The 19,080-nt window shown below is 44.7% G+C and overlaps 1 protein-coding gene across 5 annotated transcripts in view; it reads right to left on the reverse strand.

Moving 5' to 3' along the window:
- The window catches only part of ADAM17 (ADAM metallopeptidase domain 17), a 211,211-nt gene that overhangs the window by 141,185 nt on the left and 50,946 nt on the right, over positions 1-19,080 (reverse strand). For 4 of the 5 annotated variants that reach the window (XM_077291410.1, XM_077291408.1, XM_077291409.1 and 1 more), the window contains exons 7-13: positions 10,977-11,119; positions 10,540-10,626; positions 5,911-6,024; positions 5,436-5,580; positions 4,773-4,861; positions 3,911-4,063; positions 282-481 (exon numbers count right to left, since the gene is read on the reverse strand). In XM_077291410.1, coding sequence (XP_077147525.1) covers positions 282-481; positions 3,911-4,063; positions 4,773-4,861; positions 5,436-5,580; positions 5,911-6,024; positions 10,540-10,626; positions 10,977-11,119 — 931 coding nt within the window. Of the gene's footprint in view, positions 1-281; positions 482-3,910; positions 4,064-4,772; positions 4,862-5,435; positions 5,581-5,910; positions 6,025-6,103; positions 6,384-10,539; positions 10,627-10,976; positions 11,120-19,080 lie in introns of those variants that run through there. The other variant, XM_077291411.1, reaches the window with a different exon arrangement.

The following is a 19,080-nucleotide window of genomic DNA, read 5'->3' on the forward strand; positions in this document are numbered from 1 at the left end:
CTGTTACCTGTATCGGTCTTTCATATAGTTATTTGGACATTAACTTTTTGTGCTATTAAACATTTGTACCCTTTGTATATTATGATGTTAACTAAATAAATATTAATATATTTTATACTTTATATGGCAGTTGTGCAAACTCCTTTGTCGGATTATATATAGACATGAACCCACAGCCTGGACAACCCCTTTAATGTTGGTATGAACTCTTTAAGAGAAGAGAACAGTTCTCTAGTAGGCAAGTTGCTCCTCAATGCACTTTTCTTCATTGATTTACTGACCTGCATTCTGCATTATTCTTAAATTTGCAAACAGAGGTGCAGCAGGGGTCATCGTGCTGGTGCAGTAAGCCGGGGTCACAGTCTTCCCCCTCATCCACCCTGGAGTTGCCACAGACCTTGTTGTTGCGCTCCTTGAAGCAGATGGACGCCTTGTTCATCAGTGTGCGCAGGATTGACTCTCTGCTGCACGCGGAGAACATCTGATGGAGAGAAGCAGACATATGTGACTGTGAATCCTCTCCTTCCATCCTGTTTTGCCTTATTCACACAGGCGTAGAGCAGAAAGCCAGAATAGGTAAAGGTGTTGGGCAGCGGTGTACACACAATGGCGGCAGATCATACCGCTAGGGCACCAGAAAGAGTGTATTTTCACATAAACCCTCTTAAAAAAACAAAACAAAACATGGTCTTGCTGCCCCTCCCTTCTTACAAAGTAATAACTAGTTTTGGTGCATATACCAGTCACATATGTATAGGAACCGTTCCAATTCTCATGCTCTCTAACTTGCTATCCACTTTTATTAAGTGGCCATTTCTTCATAGTCAGCATTCTGCCAGCACTATAGGTGCTGGAACTTAATTTATTTTACTTGCTAACATGCATTGCTCCTGCCATTGTCCAATGTCTTGCTTGCAATAAACCGGAAACTAGCCTGCTATGTCATTATGCAATATCACAGACAGGAGATCAGGAGCAGAGAAACAAAGACGCGCCCTCATTTCCTGTAGAGACAAAGACAACCCCCCCCGCTTCCCATACAGAGACAAAAATCCTCCCACTTCCTGTACCGAGACAAGAACCAACTTCCCTTACTGAGAAAACAACCCGTCCCCACTTCCTTTACTGAGACAAGAACCCGATCCCACTTCCTGTATCGAGACAAAAACCCACCCCCCAGTTCCTGTACGGAGACAAGAACTCTTCCCCACTTCCTGTACCAAGACAAGAACCCGCCCCCACTTCCTGTACCGAAACAAGAACCCGCCCCCACTTCCTGTACCAAGACAAGAACTCGCCCCACTTCCTGTATCGAGACAAGAACCCGCCCCCACTTCCTGTATCGAGACAAGAACCCACCCTCACTTCCTGTATCGAGACAAGAACCAGCCACCACTTCCTGTTCCGAGACATGAACCCACCCCACTTCCTGTATCGAGACAAGAACCCGCCCCCACTTCATGTACCGAGACAAGAACCCACCCCCATTTCCTGTATCGAGACAAGAACCAGCCACCACTTCCTGTTCCGAGATAAGAACCCGCCCCGACTTCCTGTATCAAGACAAGAACCCGCCCCCACTTCCTGTATCGAGACAAGAACCCGCCCACACTTCCTGTATCGAGACAAGAACCCGCCTCCACTTCCTGTACCAAGACAAGAACCCGCCCACACTTCCTGTATAGAAACAAGAACCCTCCTCCACTTCCTGTATCGAGACAAGAACCCGCCTCCACTCCCTGTATCGAGACAAGAACCCGCCCCCACTTCATGTACCGAGACAAGAACCTGCCCCACTTCCTGTATCGAGACAAGAACCCACCCCCACTTCCTGTATTGAGACAAGAACCCGCCCCCACTTCATGTACCCACAAGAACCCGCCCCCACTTCATGTACCGAGACAAGAACCCGCCCCCACTTCATGTATTGAGACAAGAACCCGCCCCCACTTCATGTACCCACAAGAACCCGCCCCCACTTCCTGTATCGAGACAAGAACCCGCCCCCACTTCCTGTATTGAGACAAGAACCCGCCCCCACTTCATGTACCCACAAGAACCCGCCCCCACTTCATGTACCGAGACAAGAACCCGCCCCCACTTCATGTACCGAGACAAGAACCTGCCCCACTTCCTGTATTGAGACAAGAACCCGCCCCCACTTCCTGTATTGAGACAAGAACCCGCCCCCACTTCCTGTATTGAGACAAGAACCCGCCCCCACTTCATGTACCCACAAGAACCTGCCACCACTTCCTGTACCGAGACAAGAACCCGCCCCCACTTCCTGTAACCCATCTTGGTATCTCTGCTGCTCAGGCAGTGGAGAGAAACAGGAGGGAGACACCTGGGGCTGTCACTTTTAATGCATTTTTCAGTGGGTAAGACAACATAATGTAAAAAATGTGATAAAGTTCATATTTCAGGGAATGTGTAACCAAAGCTCCAGCTATTAGTTGACTCCCAGCATAAGACAGGAGGAGATCTGAAATGATAAGAGTCTTGTGTGTTTAAAGGCCCCGTCTCACTAAGCGATTTACCAACGATCACGACCAGCGATACGACCTGGCCGTGATCGTTGGTAAGTCGCTGTGTGGTCGCTGGGGAGCTGTCACACAGACAGCTCTCTCCAGCGACCAACGATCAGGGGAACGACTTCGGCATCGTTGAAACTGTCTTCAACGATGCCTAAGTCCCCCTGCAGCACCCGGGTAACCAGGGTAAACATCGGGTTACTAAGCGCAGGGCCGCGCTTAGTAACCCGATGTTTACCCTGGTTACCAAAAAAAAACAAACAGTACATACTCGCCTTTCGGTGTCCGTCAGGTCCCTTGCCGTCCGCTTCCTGCTCTGACTGAGATCCGGCCGTACAGTGAGAGCAGAGTGCAGCGGTGACGTCACTGCTGTGCTCTCACTTCTCACTGTACGGCCGGCAGTCAGTGAGAGCAGGAAGCAGACGGCAAGGGACCTGACGGACATCAGAAGGCGAGTATGTATTGTTTGTTTTTTTTTACATTTACGCTGGTAACCAGGGTAAACATCGGGTTACTAAGCGCGGCCCTGCGCTTAGTAACCCGATGTTTACCCTGGTTACCAGTGAAGACATCGCTGGATCGGTGTCACACACACCGATTCAGCGATGTCAGCGGGGCCTCAACGACCAAAAAAAGGTCCAGGCCATTCCGACACGACCAGCGATCTCACAGCAGGGGCCTGATCGCTGGTACGTGTCACACATAGCGAGATCGCTATGGAGGTCGCTGTTGCGTCACAAAACTTGTGACTCAGCAGCGATCTCGCTAGCGATCTCGCTATGTGAGACGGGGCCTTAAAGTAAACTATCAGCAGGATTGTGCTCAGTAACCTACAGACACTGTCAGGTCGGCACCGTTATACTGATTACAATCATACCTGGTGATGATATCCGTCTTGTGGTTGTTGTGAGGGATCAGTGACCTAACAGCAGGCTGCATTATGAATATAGCTAATCAGAGCACCACATGAAGACCCCCACAGGCCGCCCCGGAGCATGAGCATATCATTAACTAAAAACCCAAAAATAAAATAAAGATTAAACAACAACCACAAGACGGATTTCATCACCAGGTATCACTGTAATCTGTATAACGGCGCCGACCTGACACTGTCTGTAGGTTACTGTGCACAATCCTGCTGCCAGGTTCCCAATAATCACCTTACATAAAGGCCTGAATGGCGAGTGATAAACCTACCAGAACGCCTTAAATACCCATTCCAGAAAAGAAGATTGTCAGGGTCACAAAAGATGCGACCACGAGAGTGACCTTATGAGGGCTACATGATAGAAGACAGAAGGAAACCAATGCGATGTCAGCTCTGATCCGCTTAGTGAGGGAAAAACAGTGAGCGATGTGGGAAGGATCATCTGTACCTTATTGTTTTGGTGGTCTCCGCTCACAGCTATAGGATACATCACAAATTTGCCCCCGTGGTCCTCACTGGGTGCACAGTCTTCCATGCTGTCGGGGTCATGTTCAGAACCAAAGTTGTGACCCAGCTCATGAGTAGTTACCAGGTCGGCTTCCTGTCGGAGAGAAGACATGAATCCAATGTCGTCACACAACGGCTCATGCCTATGCAGAGCGCTGCTGTGAGCGGATCCTCCTGGTACTCGTCTTAGGGCAAGAGGCATGATAAGAGAAGAGGGTAGCAATCTGTCAGGCGATTCATGCTGACCAATGGCTCTGGCGTCTCAAGAATATTTACTTTGAAGATAGCAGCGCTGCTGCAGCAGATTGGATGAGACCTGCCGATTACCTGCAGCGGCACTGCAAACAGCCGGCCGCGGCAGCACCGGACCAGCCATGTATCTTCTGCTACAAGTGATTGACAGGTCTATCCCAATGTAGCGCACCTGCATACAGCACCCAGAGCCTTGCCCTACAGCCACCACATGGGTGGGCATGCTCACTATGCAGTGAGAGGGAGGAGGTGAGCTGTGACCACCGTCTAGAGTGAAAGGCGGATGCTATATAGAGGCGAGAGAATGAGACTGCTGGAAAGTGACCTCTACAGAACAGCAAATATTGGTCTATCGGAAGGCCCACGGCCCAGTGTGAAAAATGAATGAATTTTTTACATTTAGAGAAAATCATGGAACATTAAAATAATATATTTCTTTATTAGTTTTAAAATAAAAACCTTATTCAATTTAAATAATAAATCACTTTATAAATACATCTATATATCTATCAATATTTATTACACACACTAAAAAGTGGGTCTGGCTCTACCTTTGTAAGGATGGTTTTTCCGTAGTTTTTTGTACTTGTCAAACCGGTGTTCAAGAAAATAGATTTCTGTGATGCCTCACTTCTGTACGCTGCGGGAATAGAGAGGAGATCACGTCAGGCGACACTTCAGTCAGAGCAGAACATAGAAGAAAAAAGCCACCGGCACCAACTGTGTGAGACAAAGGACTGGAGGAGACGTCTCCGGCCACGGGCGGGGAATACCAAGCACAAAGCAGCGTCTGCTGGAGGGTCGGGCTGCACGAACACCACCGGCAACAGTGCTGGCAATGTGCCGAAGAAACACGGCGATGGCCGAAACCACGTGTGCTGGACACAGACAGTATATGGAATGTGGGGATTAAGGTCGTCTGTACCTTAGCTAATGCGTATGGAGGAGATCAGATTCTCCCTAGAAGGATTGGACATGTTGGATTATAATATGTCTGATCCACTGTCCAAAAAGTCAGGTCTGGTAGCGGCTTATCCACCTCTGCCCATAACACATGCGTGCGCAATCAAAATGATAGGTCAGGAGGAATAGCGGTGCCACAAACCATAGAAGGGTACGGAGCGATCTTTAATTTAATGAAGATCTTGTGAATAAAGAAGTAATAAGAAGTACGAAGTACAGAAATGACCCTACAAGAGCGGACTGTCACTCACCTTTAGGACAGATTCCACCGTGAGTGTTTGGCTTGTGGGATCCAACGTAGGCCAGTCCTAGAGTCCCCATGTCAAAGTCCTGATAGGTGAAGAGATGAGCCAGACACACCGTGGAGGCCTTGTCCGATATGTCATGGCTGAATTGCTGCAAACAACAAACTCACGTGACTGACCGTACTACACAATATGCCATTTCCCCAGCCGTGGGAATATATGTATGTGTGTGTACAACGGGAAGTCTCCCAACAAGCAAGATAATGGTGTCCATAGGGTGTCAATAGTCGGACGGGGCCATGGTTTTGAAGCCTTTATGCTTCAGACGCCATTTATTTTCTATTATTTGGGGTTGATATTTGTGGCCTCGGAACCAATTCCAAGTCTCTCATAGACTTACGTCTCCCATTATCAATGAACTTCACAGAATAATATGTGTTATTATAACCTGGCGGGGGGCTCCCCTGATGAAGCCCCTCACCTCCAGCAGCTGCTTCACATCCCAGGCGTCCTTGTTCTCGTTCGGATAGTTCTTTGCCATGTTATAGTGCAGCTTGGAGCCCGTCACGTTCTCTGGTTCCTTGTGAACAATGATCTACATAAATAAAGAGACAAGAGAATAAAAATGCGAAAACTAATCAAACAGTACAGGCGCCTGATAGCGGCAGCCTTACCGCACCGTGTTCTGCGGCACTCACAGTACACACAGCAGATTGTTCAGCCTCCTCCCTGCCATCTCCATGTCTGCTCATCCTGCCTCTTCCTAGGAATATTGTCATTCAGTCGCCTCTGATCCCAGCCTTCTGCTCGGCAGCTCATTATTTTGTGCTAACAACATCACCCGTTTCTGCTGTGCCATCTGCGCCCAGACTCCTGTGCTGCAGGCTCGGAATAAACACCGCATGGTGCAGAAGACAGTGATCATCGTCAGCCATTACGTCTCCACCATTATCCTAACTGTGCAGCAAATGTGTCCTTATAGTGGCTCCGAATCCCCCCTGCCAGGTCCCCGGAGCAGCAATCACAAGCACACACTTACTGGGCCAGGAGCTTTATAAGCTGCAACACCGCCATTTATTATAATGGTGACCCACATTTATATTTATTTATAAATATATTTATATATATTCTCCACCTGCACTATATGTACCGTAGTAGTCTCCACCTGCACTATAAGTACCGTAGTAGACTCCTCCTGCACTATATGTACCGTAGTAGTCTCCACCTGCACTCTATGTACCGTAGTAGTCTCCACCTGCACTATATGTACCGTAGTAGTCTCCTCCTGCACTGTATGTACCGTAGTAGTCTCCACCTGCACTATATGTACCATGGTAGTCTCCTCCTGCACTATATGTACCGTAGTAGTCTCCTCCTGCACTGTATGTACCGTAGTAGTCTCCACCTGCACTATATGTACCATGGTAGTCTCCACCTGCACTATATGTACCATGGTAGTCTCCACCTGCACTATATGTACCGTAGTAGTCTCCACCTGCACTATATGTACCGTAGTAGTCTCCACCTGCACCTGCACTATATGTACCGTAGTAGTCTTCACCTGCACTATATGTACCGTAGTAGTCTCCACCTGCACCTGCACTATATGTACCGTAGTAGTCTTCACCTGCACTATATGTACCGTAGTAGTCTCCACCTGCACTATATGTACCGTAGTAGTCTCCACCTGCACTATATGTACCATGGTAGTCTCCACCTGCACTATATGTACCGTAGTAGTCTCCACCTGCACTATATGTACCGTAGTAGTCTCCACCTGCACCTGCACTATATGTACCGTAGTAGTCTTCACCTGCACTATATGTACCGTAGTAGTCTCCACCTGCACTATATGTACCATGGTAGTCTCCACCTGCACTATATGTACCGTAGTAGTCTCCACCTGCACTCTATGTACCGTAGTAGTCTCCACCTGCACTATATGTACCGTAGTAGTCTCCTCCTGCACTGTATGTACCGTAGTAGTAACCACCTGCACTATATGTACCATGGTAGTCTCCACCTGCACTATATGTACCATGGTAGTCTCCACCTGCACTATATGTACCGTAGTAGTCTCCACCTGCACTATATGTACCGTAGTAGTCTCCACTTGCAATATTTGTACGGTAGTAGTCCCCACCTGCACTCTATGTACCGTAGTAGTCTCCACATGCACTATATGTACCGTAGTAGTCTCCACCTGCACTATATGTACCGTAGTAGTCTCCACCTGCACCTGCACTATATGTACCGTAGTAGTCTTCACCTGCACTATATGTACCGTAGTAGTCTCCACCTGCACTATATGTACCGTAGTAGTCTCCACCTGCACTATATGTACCATGGTAGTCTCCACCTGCACTATATGTACTGTAGTAGTCTCACGTATTCACATATACAATACATACATATATACACACGCACTCTTCTATCCATTTGCGGTAGCATCTGCTCTTTAGGCAGGATTTATTCAATCTATTGACAGATTTGCATTGCAAAAAAAGGGTAGGACTTTAAAATCTCTGGAGTCCTGTAACCTTATGTCTGCACACAGGGAAGTGACTGAATATGGCCAATATGCAGCGCAGTAGCTGAAGGAGGGTGCAGAGGCAGCAGCTCAACCTGAGCTAAGGTGTAAGGAGGGGCCCCCAAGGGAACCGCCATAATAAATGTCCTTGTTGCAGTTTATTTTCTGGGGCCAGAAACTTTATGTTATCTTCCAAAATAAAACCCCAATTCCAAAAAAGTTGGTCTGGTATGTATAATGTAAAGAAAACAAGAATGCAATGATCTGGAAATCCCTATAGCTATATTTAAAAAGAGAACATAGAACAGATCAGAAGATGAACATGAGACATTTTTCCATTTCATTGGAAAAAAAATTAAAGTAATTTAGAAATTGATGGCACAGCGCAAAAAATTTGGGCCTGGACTATATCTGCCATGGCGTAGCATCCTCTCTTCTATGTTCAACAGTCTGTAAATGTCTGGGAAGTGAGGAGAGAATTGCTGGAGTTGTGCCTAAGGGCCGGTAGACTACGAGCATCCAGTATTGACCATCGGACTTGTTCCTTGTGCTCATGGATTTCTTCAGAATCTCAATCTTTGGATGATATCATATACAGTAGATTGCGAGATATTCAAAGTTTTTTGCAATTTTAGGTTGAGGAAATTATTCCACAACTTTTTAGATGCAGTTGTTCACAGATTGGTGACCTCTGACCATCTTTGCTTCTGTGAGACTCTGCCTCTCTATCATGCTCTTTTTATACACAGTCATGTGACTTATTCATCAGTACCACTTACTTTTTCAGCCTTTTGTTAACCTGGTCCCAACTTTTTTTGAGAGGTCTTGCTGCCGTTCGTTTCTAAATGGAAATATTAATTTTCAAATGAAATGGATGAATTCTGATATGCCTTCTGTTTTCCATTCTTATTTTCTTTCTTTCTTTTCACACAGCGTCCCAACTTTTTTTTGGAATGGGGTTTGAACGTGCTTTTAAGTAAAGAGTAAAAAATGTCCATTTCTTCTAAAAAGAATGTATTTATCCTGTTTTTATTTTCTAATTGTAAATCTTTCATTGTATTTTTTGGATGCAATTAACTTGGACATCTTCCAATTTCTTACAAGGAGTGGCTCAGTCCAAGTAAAAAAAAAATAAAAAATCAGGTGAACGACCCCATAGCATAACATTGGTCCGACTGAGATCGGATGTTTTGTCAGATTGCACTCGGACGGAAATTACGGTGGCGTTAGCGAGCACTAATCCCGAGAATAGAGATCTGAAATATTGAGAAGTCCCATAGAGAAATAATGCGGCTATGGCCAACCATTCCAAAAGTGAATCACAGAGCCTCGTTCCCGGGCTGGGTGGAGGGTCCTAATATTCGGACCCCCAGGGATCCGCAATTAATCACTTATCCAGAGGATTGGTGATAACTAGTAATGATTGGGATAACCCTATTTGACTGGCAGGAAGGGTACTGATCGCCTAAAGTTTAGGTAATACCCAATTATCAGCTCCATTTTAATCCAGAATTCCCTCTTTAGGCTGGAAACACACGTTATCGATGCCATTTTTTTTTTAGTGTTTTTTTTTTTTTTTTTAAAGCTAAAACTAGGTCTGTATCCAGCATGAAGAAGTACTACAAGTCTTTCCTTTATATTTTACGTCCATACTGGATCCACGCATGGCATGGGGACTCCAACTTTGGGGCAGGTATAAGGAAGGGTTTTCATGATTTTACATCAATGCTAAATCTAGAAATGCAAAGTATCTCGGTAAGATTACTGTCAATAATCACCAATAGTAAATATACATAACCATGCATATAAATTAATAAAAAAATATATTTGCGGCTGGGGCAGCATTTACACCTTTATATTAAAAAAAATAATAATAATAATGAAAAAAATACTGCATTAAATTAAAAAAACTGTCCATCATTGTCCTGTATTGTGAGGACAGCCTTTTCTTGCACTGAGCATAAGAATCATCAGTTGTCCATAAATTATTAAATAGGATTCCCAGCAACAAGGAACCTCCAATGCGACACGAGACCCCTGTAATGGGGCGTCAGACGTTACAGCTGCCGGGTGACATCATGTCGCAGGATGCCAGACAGGAAAGATCCCACAGGACATGGCGACTTTAGGTTGGAGCTAGACAGGTCGTGTGGCCGAGGGTGCCGCTGCTACATCGCAGCAGTTTGCAAGGGAGTGGGGACTCTGCAAAGGAAAAAATTGGAATCATTTGGATTTTTTGGCAATTCGCTTGTCGCAGAATTTTACGGGTTACGGTGCAACCGCATTCACTTGGTGAAAAAATTGGTGAGCAAATGACAAGTTTTTTCCACCACTTTTACATGCCTGTCGCCACCAATCTATCACAGTGGTACTCTTTGAGCGCTTTTTCCTTTGTTTTTTAGTTCCTGCCTATGTAATGAAGTCCGTGCCATGCAGAGGCACAGCGAAGCTCCGTACACTTCTATGAGAGCTGTACTGTGGCTGATGTATAGATCTGTAGTATATTTGTATTTGTCCTAACCCCTTGCAGTCCTGGGATGAGGGCACCACCGCTGGTATAGACGGCTAATCACAACACACCTGTTCGATCTGGACCCCATATCCCTTCCACTGAGAATCCCACGATGTGTTCCGGTATATGTCGTCCACCCGGTCAATCAACTCAATCTACAATTGGCAAGAAATAATAATGAATTACGCTGGTAAAAACAGGAGTACAGATCGGAGCATAGAAGATGTAAGAAAATAATGAAAATCCACTTTAGCACAAATATGACTTCATTAACAAGTAATTACTAATGGTATCAAATGAATTTGAAGGGTGTAATACTTAATTTCCCCTGCAGTGGCGCTGCAGGCAAAATGAACACCATCTTCAAGGTTTTCCCACAAATTTCTACTAAATCGCTTGGGGTCCTGACATGGACTTGTGCCGATTGTCAAGAGACCCTTCTTATAAAATAGAGATCCTAAATAGCGGAGAAGCCCTTTAAACACAAACGCCGATGATTACTTACCAAATAATTGATGGTGGTGCTTTCTTCCTTCCGCCCCATGTATTTGTAGAAGCGATGATCGGCCACCACCAGCATCTTACATGTGTTCTTAGTAGGATCGGGAGGAGCTTTTTGCCTTTTCTCCCGATGTAAATGTTCGGGATCTGAAAACAATAGAAACAAATGCTCACCATTACTGGCAGTGGCTTAGTAATGATAAACGGGGTTATAGAAAAGCATAGCCACCAAAATATTAATAAATATACATATCCACCTCTCGTGTCTCCCCTTTTCCTCATAGTTTGTAAGCTTGAGAGCAGGGCCCTCATTCCTCCTGGTATCTATTTTGAACTGTGATTTCTGTTATGCTGTAATGTCTATTGTCTGTACAAGTCCCCTCTATAAGTTGTAAAGCGCTGCGGAATATGTTGGCGCTATATAAATAAAAATTATTATTATTATTATATCATGGTGTCTGCACCCAAAATTTTATGCAATTTGCTTCATTTCCTTGTTGTAAATGCTCTGCACAGAGTTTATCAATGATTTTATGCCATTTACGGTAAGAATTTTTAACTGTATAAAATTGGAAGAGAAGTTGAATTCTTTGGCGCCACCTGTTGTAGGAAGTAGCGATCCTAAAAGTCACTATCGACCTTTTTAACAAGTCTTGCAATATGACTTCGGATAAAAGCCAAATCGGAATCCTAATTTCCAGACACGGTGTTTCGGGGTGTTGCCCCTCAGCAGTGCAAAGTGTGAGATCTGATTTGGCAGACTGTGGACTGAGGTCTAAGGGGGAACGTTTCTCCTTGCGGACAGTGACATACCGTCCCTGGAACGCCAATGTAAGGAGGCTTATAGATTGTGGAGAGTGACATACCGGCCGTGGCATGCCAAAGAGAAACGTTACTTTATAAAAGGTGCGGGGCAAATACATTTCTATTGCAACCTAAATGTTTAGCAGGTTGTGATTTGTGCAAATTTCACACATTGGTCTCAGGCTCATTGCTAACATCGGGAGGTGTACTAAACATAAGGAAAACCTAATACAGTTCATTCACTTAAAGGGATTGTCACCAAAACAAAATGCAGCACCTATTCACAAGGATAGGTGATAAATGAAAGATCGCTGCGGGTCTAACCGATGGGACCAGCACCAACCAAGAGAATGAGGGCCCCAAAGTCCCTTGTGTTAGTGAGCATGTGCGACCACTGCTCCATGGACGGTCTACAGTGGCAGTGGTCACACATGCTCACCACTATCCCATCCACAAAACTGACTTTGTCTCCTCCATTTTTTTGGAACGCTGGTGGATGCAGCAATCAGTTCCCGAGGAATCAAACGTACCATAGTTATAGCCTTGAAGTGCAGACATTTTTTATAACATCTATTACTGAGTTACTGAGTCCAACTACATACACTTATACCACAAGGTTACAGAGCAAGAAGAAATTACTGGGCTGGCGGTTGGCTAAATACAGCTGCCGGCCCCACCACGGTGGTCTCTGGGAATCTGACCAAGGCCCGGATAAAAGGTCATCAAGGGCCGTTAAGTGGCCCCCACCACTGTATTAGACCAATGTCACTATCGGGGGGTTCAGCCAACAGTCTGATGTGCACAGGAGCCTCGGACAGATGACCTCTGGGTGGAGAAGGATCCAGCCTACCAACACCTACCAACGGCACTCTCATAGAGAGCACAGGAGCGCTCTGCTGAGTGAGTGCTCCCGTGTATAGGGGTCTGGGAGATGGCTGTTGGCCAAACTATGGTTTGGCCGATCCTTTAGCCGACAGCTATCTAATGTGTATGGGGGGCTTTAGTGTTCCGAGTTCCAGCAGTAGTGCAATTTCAAATTCGGCACAACTGGACCAGATAACCCCTCAAAACCTGATAAATACATATGTAATCTCCCACCTCCATAGTGCCTACCTGTATTAAGCAGCGTTTGGTAAGGGTTCTTGCTAGTAGTCTCCAAGAGCTGTAAACTACAACTCCCAAGATGTTCCAGCACATGTACTTTTGCAACAGTTGAGAAGCCACAAGTCAGGGTTGCGTTAGACCCTACACAGGCCGACAATTGGCTAAACCATTGGCCGGTATATACACAGCAGCAATGAGAGCAAATAACATTTATGCCATTGTTGGTAGCATATACCACTGTGTAAACTAAATGTGCTGCTGACAAAATCCCATGGGAATCCATTTACACTGGTAGAATTATGCACAAAATTAGCACCGATAGGCGATATACTAAGCCACTTGGCTCTTGTTTAATGATGAACTATGACTTGCTCAAAAAAATGAGCAAAATATTTAGTAAAAATCCCTCAGCTCTCCTGATTCTGCTGCTATTAACTTTTGCATCACTCCATTGCACAGGTATCCATACTTGTTGCGTTTGTATGTGAATCTCTGCTTGCAGAGCAATTCAGCAATTCTTCAGAGTCCTCTCTAAGGGCGTGCGCTTTCACTCCTCCCTCCTAGAAGCAGCCAATCACAATTTAGCAGCATCTGAGACTCCTAGAACAGCTGCCGAGCTGTGATTGGCAGCGACTGGGAGGGAGGAGTGAAAGCACACGCCCCCAGAGAGGACTCTGAAGAAACACCCAGTTGCACTACAAGCAGAGATTTCACATACTGTGCTCCGAAAATAACGTGTCTCTGCAATGGAAAAGCAAAGATATAAACAGAAAATAGTGACAGAGTCAGGGGAACGCAGGAATTTGTTATAACGCATTTTACTCAAGCGGGTTTTTGAGCTTGCACAAAGAATTATTTCTTATACAGATCCCAAGCAGCTGAAGCCATGAAGGAGCTGTCTCTATCCCCCATGGATGTCTGGTACAGCAGGGACAGGAATGTGTATTTTGAGGAGCGGGGGGCGGACGTATTCCCTTTGTACTAAAACATAACTTTCTATTTCCGTTAAGGTAGGACGTGAATATCACAGAGAGGTCTACCTCTCAGGATAACCTGCTATAGCCCAGAAGGAATGGCCGCTCCTAGTTAGTAGCCGTCTGCCGAATAAAATATTCATAGACGTCACATAACAGTGCACTAACCAAGCGACCTACTACAACGGCCCCTCATCATGCCCCTTATACAGAGATAAACAAGGTATGCCCCCTCAGTCGACATCTATAAGCTTTTGGCGATGGCAGAGAAGACTAATGCTGCACTTTGTGGAGGATTTCCAGTAATGGCCGACACTTAAGACTCCAGCTATAAATGAGTAATCAGGTAAATGATATACATTCCTCGCATTACCTGACACATTTATAAGGGGAGCATTAGCGGAGCAGTGCATTAGTACATCTCCCTGGCTCCAGTCCACAATACAGTCTCCGTAGATCTCTCCATGCCCACGGACTATCCGCGAGGCTCACTGTCTGGCCCGCTGCCACCACAGAGATCTCCATATTCTAAAAGAATGCCACAGATTATTCCCAGGATATAAAGTCATGGCGTATTTCTAGGATGAGACATTTAATGATTGGTGGAGGTCCGACATGGTCATAATGATGGTTAAGCATTTAATGCTACCACCTCGGCAGGGAACTGCACCATTTAACACACACGTGTTGCAAGATTAGGCAGGCAGATCTCCACCGTCTCTTCGCGTAACGGAAATAAGAGCTGATCAGTAGTCTGTGGCCACCGGACCAGAGCCCTGAAAGCCTCCTCCTACCTGCCAGCATCTCTGGTGCACGGTGACATCACGCCAGACTGACTAATCAGGCAGGTAGGACTCTGGTCCGGCATCCACGGGATAATGACATGGCGGCTGGACCAAGGTCCTACAAACTTTTTTTTAATCGACTCTAGGAATAACCCTTTAAGAATTGTTATCCACACACTACAACAAACTCAATCTATTCTTCTACCTGGAAATAAGATGGTGCCAGATAAATCTGGCAGTCGCTGATTCTCCTCTCATCACCGAGAAAGCGTGTCTACCATGAGGCCTTACATATATGGCCACCCCCCTTATACTATATACAGTTGGGTTTTATGGAGGCTTGTAAGGCAGACCGTTCATCACAACATCATCATTAGCCCTAGATCCTGCACAAAGTCAAGCCATGAAGCCAGTGCGAGAACAGCCACATGTCATTAATGGCCTCCATTTAACCCAATTTTCATTTTACGCTTTTGCTTTTTTCCTTTCTTCTTTCAAAAGTTTTCCTTTATCACCCACTGACAGTGGGTCGTTTTTATTTTTGCAGGACAAGTTGTAATTTTCAATACCATTAATTTCACCATATAATATACCGGACAATGGGGGAAAAAAATATTCTATTTGCGGTGAAATGACCCAAATAAAACCCACAATTCTGCCTATTTTTTTAAACATATTTCTTTATTTTTACGGCATGTATTGTAAGGTAAAAATGACTTGACAGCATGATTCTCCTGGTCTGTATGATTAGGCGAATACCAAATGTTCTATACTTTTTTTATTTCATTTATTTTAGCAATAAGAAAAAATTTCAGAAAAATAAAATTTGGTTGTGTCTCCTCTTTCTGAAATTCATAACTTTATTTCCTTTGATAGAGTTGTATGAGGGTTTGCTTTTTTTCTGTAGTTTTTATTTATACAGTTTTGGGGCACATGATGTTTTGACTGCTTTGTTGCATTTTCTTACACAGCGTTTATCCCTGTCTGTAGCATTTGCCCTATGAAAAAGATGTACTGCAGGGTAGGGCAATGTACAACATTTCCAGGGATAACGGTTTCATCAATAAAATAAGCTGCAAGCGCACCGGTGGGCCAACCAGTGCACCTGCAGTTTACGTCTCCTCTCCCTCGGCACCACCATTGCTTCATGATTGACAGCTGAGACAGATGTTCAGTTGCACGACATCAACACTGCTCTCCATTGTCAATCAAAAAGCAACGGATGGCGGGGAGAAGCAAAAAGGAGCAGATAAGTGCAAGTGCACTCATACGCCCACCAGTGCACTTGCAAATGAAATTTACATATAAATAAAAGATGAATTTCAAAGCAAGAAAGCAACAGATAGTGACCAATAACGGGTATCCCTAGAAATGTTTCACACTGCCCTATCCTGCAGTACTTCTGCTAGTCTGGAGAAAAGTTTTACTTAAAGATTCCCTTTAAATAAATTTCTATCTTGATTGGGATCAGAATTTTATGGAAACAGAAATGATTCAAATTTTTCTTTATTTAATTTTTTTTTTTTTTACTCCTTATAAGAGACTTGCACCCAACAATGTATTGAAAAGTACGGTATAGCTGAAATCACACTTCACAGACAAGCATCTCTGATCGCTGCTGTCGCTGGCTGTGTAAAAAAAGGGCGATCAGCGTACAGTCCATTTAGCACATTACAAATCTTTGAATGTGATTAAAAATTAAAGCTAAATCTATGAAAAATGCACAAAGCAGAGCGACGTAGGATCTTGGTACATACAGGCCACCTAATCTACTACTGCTCTGCAAAAAAATAAGTGGCCAAAAAAGCTTCACAGCGCTGTGACCCATTACCGCTGCTACATTATTCCCCAATTTACCCTACGTGCCGCAGATGTGCGGACAACATCTGCCTCCCGCAGAGCCGCAGTGCATGTAATTGCACACGATCCCCTGCCGCTCGTGTGCCAGGCTCTCGTACAAGATTCTGCCCACGCAGGAGCTGTTCTCCATTACAAGCGAGTGGGCAGCCGAGGCGGAGGGGGTGGGGGAGCGCCACTTACTGATAATTTCAAGCCTTTTCTTTTCTCCTTCTAGGAGGATGATCATTACTGCTGTACGACGCAGAGGCAGACAATAAGAAACCTGTGCACGTCTGGAGGAGAGTGTTACAATGACTACAAAGCTGGAGCCAAATCTGTGTCGTCCGCAGCTGACAACAGACAGAACACGCTCGTTATATTTAATGACCACACGGGATCCATAAATGGTTCCAGAAAGACAACAATTAGATTTTTCCACATTTTTCCACCTACAAGATCCTTTTTTTTTTTTTTCTTTTTTTATGTCCAGTGGAGGATTCTCTCGCCTTCCGATAATTCAGAGGCCCTAGCTTCACTTACCAATGATCCAGGGATGTTTTGGTGATCAGGTGTAATTTTTTTTCAGCCCAGTTTAGCCACATATCCCACCACACATTCATGATAAGATGTTGGGTCATGTGATCTTCAGTCTGACTACCTCTTCCGCACAGTCACTAATGTGTAGGCAGGAAGTCAGTCTCTTACTTCCTGCAAACTCCAGGATGACTTCACTTAAAAAATCCCTCCCAGCAGCTTCTTAGACCCCTTCCCTTGGTATATAAGTACAGGCTCTTTATTTCTATTCAGGTCCTTTCATGCATTTAAATAGATAAATTTGGCTATATATAAACAGTATATAGTGATAAAGGCGAGTCCATACAATCATTAGCAGAAGCGTTCTAAAACTCCCAATTCTTACACACTTACATCTCTGAGTGCAGAGTTTTCAATGTATTCGAGAAAAAGCAACACACAACTCTACCTCCTGCTTGTAAGAGCTACGGTACATATATTGAGACTCTATCATATAGGATACACTGAGACTGCTGTATGTACATCACATAGGAGACACTGAACCTGCTGTATGTACATCACATAGGAGATACTGAGCCTGCTGTACGTACATCACATAGGAGACACTGAGCCTGCTGTATGTACATCACATAGGAGACACTGAGCCTGCTGTATGTACATCACATAGGAGTCACTGAACCTGCTGTATGTACATCACATAGGAGACACTGAGCCTGCTGTATGTACATCACATAGGAGACACAGACTGCTGTATGTACATCACATAGCAGACACTGAGCCTGCTGTATGTACATCACATAGGAGACACTGAACCTGCTGTATGTACATCACATAGGAGACACTGAACCTGCTGTATGTACATCACATAGGAGACACTGAGCCTGCTGTATGTACATCACATAGGAGACACTGAACCTGCTGTATGTACATCACATAGGAGACACTGAGCCTGCTGTATGTACATCACATAGGATATACAGACTGCTGTATGTACATCACATAGGAGACACTGAACCTGCTGTATGTACATCACATAGGAGACACTGAGCCTGCTGTATGTACATCACATAGGAGACACTGAGCCTGCTGTATGTACATCACATAGGAGACACTGAGCCTGCTGTATGTACATCACATAGGATACACAGACTGCTGTACGTACATCACATAGGAGACACTGAACCTGCTGTATGTACATCACATAGGAGACACTGAACCTGCTGTACGTACACCACATAGGAGACACTTGTATATACATCACATAGAAGACACTGAGACTGTTGTATATACACATCACAAATGAGACACTGAGGCTGGCATGTACATAACATAGAAGACACAGACTGTGGTATATACATTACATAAGAGACAGAGACTGCTGAATATACATCACATAAAATACACTGAGACTGTTGTATATACCTTACATTTGATACACAAAGACTGCTATATTCATCATGCAGGATACACTGACTGCTGTATATACATCATGTACGCGACACAGACTGCTGTACATAAGAGACACTGAGACCGCTATATATACAAACCAAATTGCATGCAGAGAGACTGCTGTCTATACATCACATAGTGATGACAAAAAGACTGACTGGCACTTCAAAGCTAATGTGAACTGGTGCAAACTAGGAGCAGCAACCTCCATATACAATAAACAAAAAAGGTTGCACTCTGTAGTGCTAAAGCATGTCAATATATGAAACTAGCTGAAGAGTTCGGCGTTGCACGGGCATAGTAACTGTGGTTAGTTATAACAAATTATAATGATTATCCTCCATCCCATAGTCCCATGCCCATATACCCATCATGCACATCCTCCATCCCATAGTCCCATGCCAATATACCCATCATACATAACCTCCATCCCATAGTCCCGTGCCCATTTACCCATCATACACATCCTCATCCCATAGATCCGTGCCAATATACCCATCATACACATCCTCCATCCCATAGTCCCATGCCCATATACCCATCATACATATCCTTCATCCCATAGTTCCGTGCCCATATACCCTATATGACATCATCTTCACCATGGCAACCATTAACA

The sequence above is a fragment of the Ranitomeya variabilis genome, chromosome 2 (genome assembly GCF_051348905.1).
Source record: "Ranitomeya variabilis isolate aRanVar5 chromosome 2, aRanVar5.hap1, whole genome shotgun sequence".
Classification (NCBI taxonomy): Eukaryota; Metazoa; Chordata; class Amphibia; order Anura; family Dendrobatidae; genus Ranitomeya; species Ranitomeya variabilis.